At 44.9% G+C, this 2068-nt stretch overlaps 1 protein-coding gene across 1 annotated transcript in view; it reads right to left on the reverse strand.

Annotated features, from left to right (window-relative positions):
• Positions 1-261: 261 nt before the first annotated feature.
• Positions 262-2068, reverse strand: part of KRT12 (keratin 12) — a 6237-nt gene continuing 4430 nt past the window's right edge. Inside the window, exons 6-7 of the mRNA XM_004707455.4 lie at positions 918-988; positions 262-445 (exon numbers count right to left, since the gene is read on the reverse strand). Of these exons, the coding sequence (XP_004707512.1) occupies positions 348-445; positions 918-988 (169 nt within the window). The 3' untranslated portion in view covers positions 262-347. The remainder of the gene's footprint in view (positions 446-917; positions 989-2068) is intronic.

The following is a 2068-nucleotide window of genomic DNA, read 5'->3' on the forward strand; positions in this document are numbered from 1 at the left end:
ATTTAAAAAAAAGTTATAAGCTATCAAAATTTTATCATTGAAACACGACTCCTAGTAGAGAGATGAAAGGTAAGTTTTAGCTCATTATAGAGATTAGTACAGCCACCTTGACTTTCATCTGAATATTGGTTCAAGTCTATGGCCATCCCACCCTGAACGCACCCGATGTCGTCTGAATATTGGTTCAGAAGTGCTGAAAGCCCTCGGAGCGAAGAGGGAAGCTAAAGAAAACGAAACAGACAAGAATGGAGCTTGAGCGAATACAATATTTCACTCTGAAAGGAATACTTTCTAGTAGATTTCTTCTTCCTAAGGGACCAATCAGGTGGCAGATCTTCTAAAACCTTCTACATGAGTTCTTCAATTTCCTGAACTTGGGACGAGACCACCTGGCCATTCACCACCTCTTGCACAATTGTCTTGATCTTCCGGCTTTTGGTGGAGTCTAAGATAAAGATGAAAGAAAGGGTTGAAAAACCAGTGTTTCAAAGATCAATCCAAAATTGGTTGTTGCGTAAGCTTTTAAATTAGGTATTGACTGATGCCATCCATGAAATTCAAACTTTCAAAAGGGGCTTTTATATTTTTTTTAAAAAGTGTATTTTAGTCAATGGCAATGCAAAAAAGATTCAGTTTTCTTGTGGGCCAATGAAAGCCTTTTTCTTTGAAAACAGTACAAAACGTGTGCTGGCCCTCATCATACCTCTTTGTAGAAGAACTTTCTCCCCTGGGACTTGCCACAACCTTTAAGGTTGCATAGGCCACTCCTCTTGCCACAGGCATGGCACCAATCTTTCCCTCTAGCTCAGAAGACAGGAAATGACTAACCCTGCACCACTGAGGGAAATCTCACAGCGGGTGCCATTCCTCAAATTCATTCTGACTTCCTCTGAGTGATTCCTCAGGACTGTGCTTACCTTTGGAGGAACCAGTGGACGGTGCTTGAGATTTGGAGTCTGCTTCCGACGCAGTGTCACCCAATCCGGCTCTGTAGGGGGAGACAAGGGAGGAAGGAGGGCGTCACACATGTTTTCTGGACTGAGGAGCAATCCGGAGCAGATGCTGTGTGACTGGAAAATCAGAATAGTGCTCCGAACGATCACCAGCAAATCACCCAACTCTCCTGATGAAGAATGATCGAATGATGCAGCCATCAGAGCGATAATTTGGTACAATCCACTTGGATGTTTAAACCCTTCCTAAAACGGGCTCTTACAGTGCCATTCACGGAAGATCCGGTCTGAGAAATCAGGTTTCTGTATTTTAGAGCCTCTAGTTCTTCTCTCTGGTCCAGGTGCTATGATTTTAGGAAAGTTTGCTACCGAAGGTCTGAGATGGCTCCACCGGCTGTTATTTGATGTTGCATGCTTAGCACTGGGCCACTGATGCCAGAAAGGGAATGCATGATTTCCCTGCACGTAGAAATCCCCAGTGTCTTCATACAAAGCATGTGTATGGATAGATACATGCTTACGAAGTGTAGAGCATTTAATAAATAGAAGGCACAGCCTTATTAAACTCCCTGCCATGGAGGCATTGGCTCTTACTGACCCTACAGGCCCCTGTGAGCTTCTCAGACTGTAACTGTTTATGGGTGCGGAAAGCCCAGCCTTTCTGATGGTAGTCTTATTAGATTGGTGTTTTTTTCTCTCCACTAGAGAACGCCCCCCGCTTCCCCTTTCCGTAAACTGAAGAAAAGCTGCATCCAGGAGCATGATGTGGTTCAGCACCTGAAGTTATTTTTGGATTTAAAGGGGCGGAGTGGTTGGTTTTGTGTTGGGCTGCTAGCCACAGGTCAGCAGTTCGACACCACCAGCTGCTCCACAGGACAGACATGAAAGCTGATGGTGCCCGGCTATGTTTAAAAAGATATAGTGTCTGGGGTCTTGAAGGCAAACCAGTGGCTATCTAGCTGAGAAGCAACAAAGCCCACATGGAAGAAGCACACCAGCCTGTGTGACCATGAGGTATAGAAGGAACCAGGTATCAGGCATCAAAGAACAAAAAATCATATCATTGTGAATGAGGGGGAGTGCGGAGTAGGGACCCAAAGCCCATCTGTAGGCAA

Source organism: Echinops telfairi, unplaced genomic scaffold (genome assembly GCF_000313985.2).
Source record: "Echinops telfairi isolate 266 unplaced genomic scaffold, ASM31398v2 ScPeMD7_7458;HRSCAF=8496, whole genome shotgun sequence".
Lineage (NCBI taxonomy): Eukaryota > Metazoa > Chordata > Mammalia > Afrosoricida > Tenrecidae > Echinops > Echinops telfairi.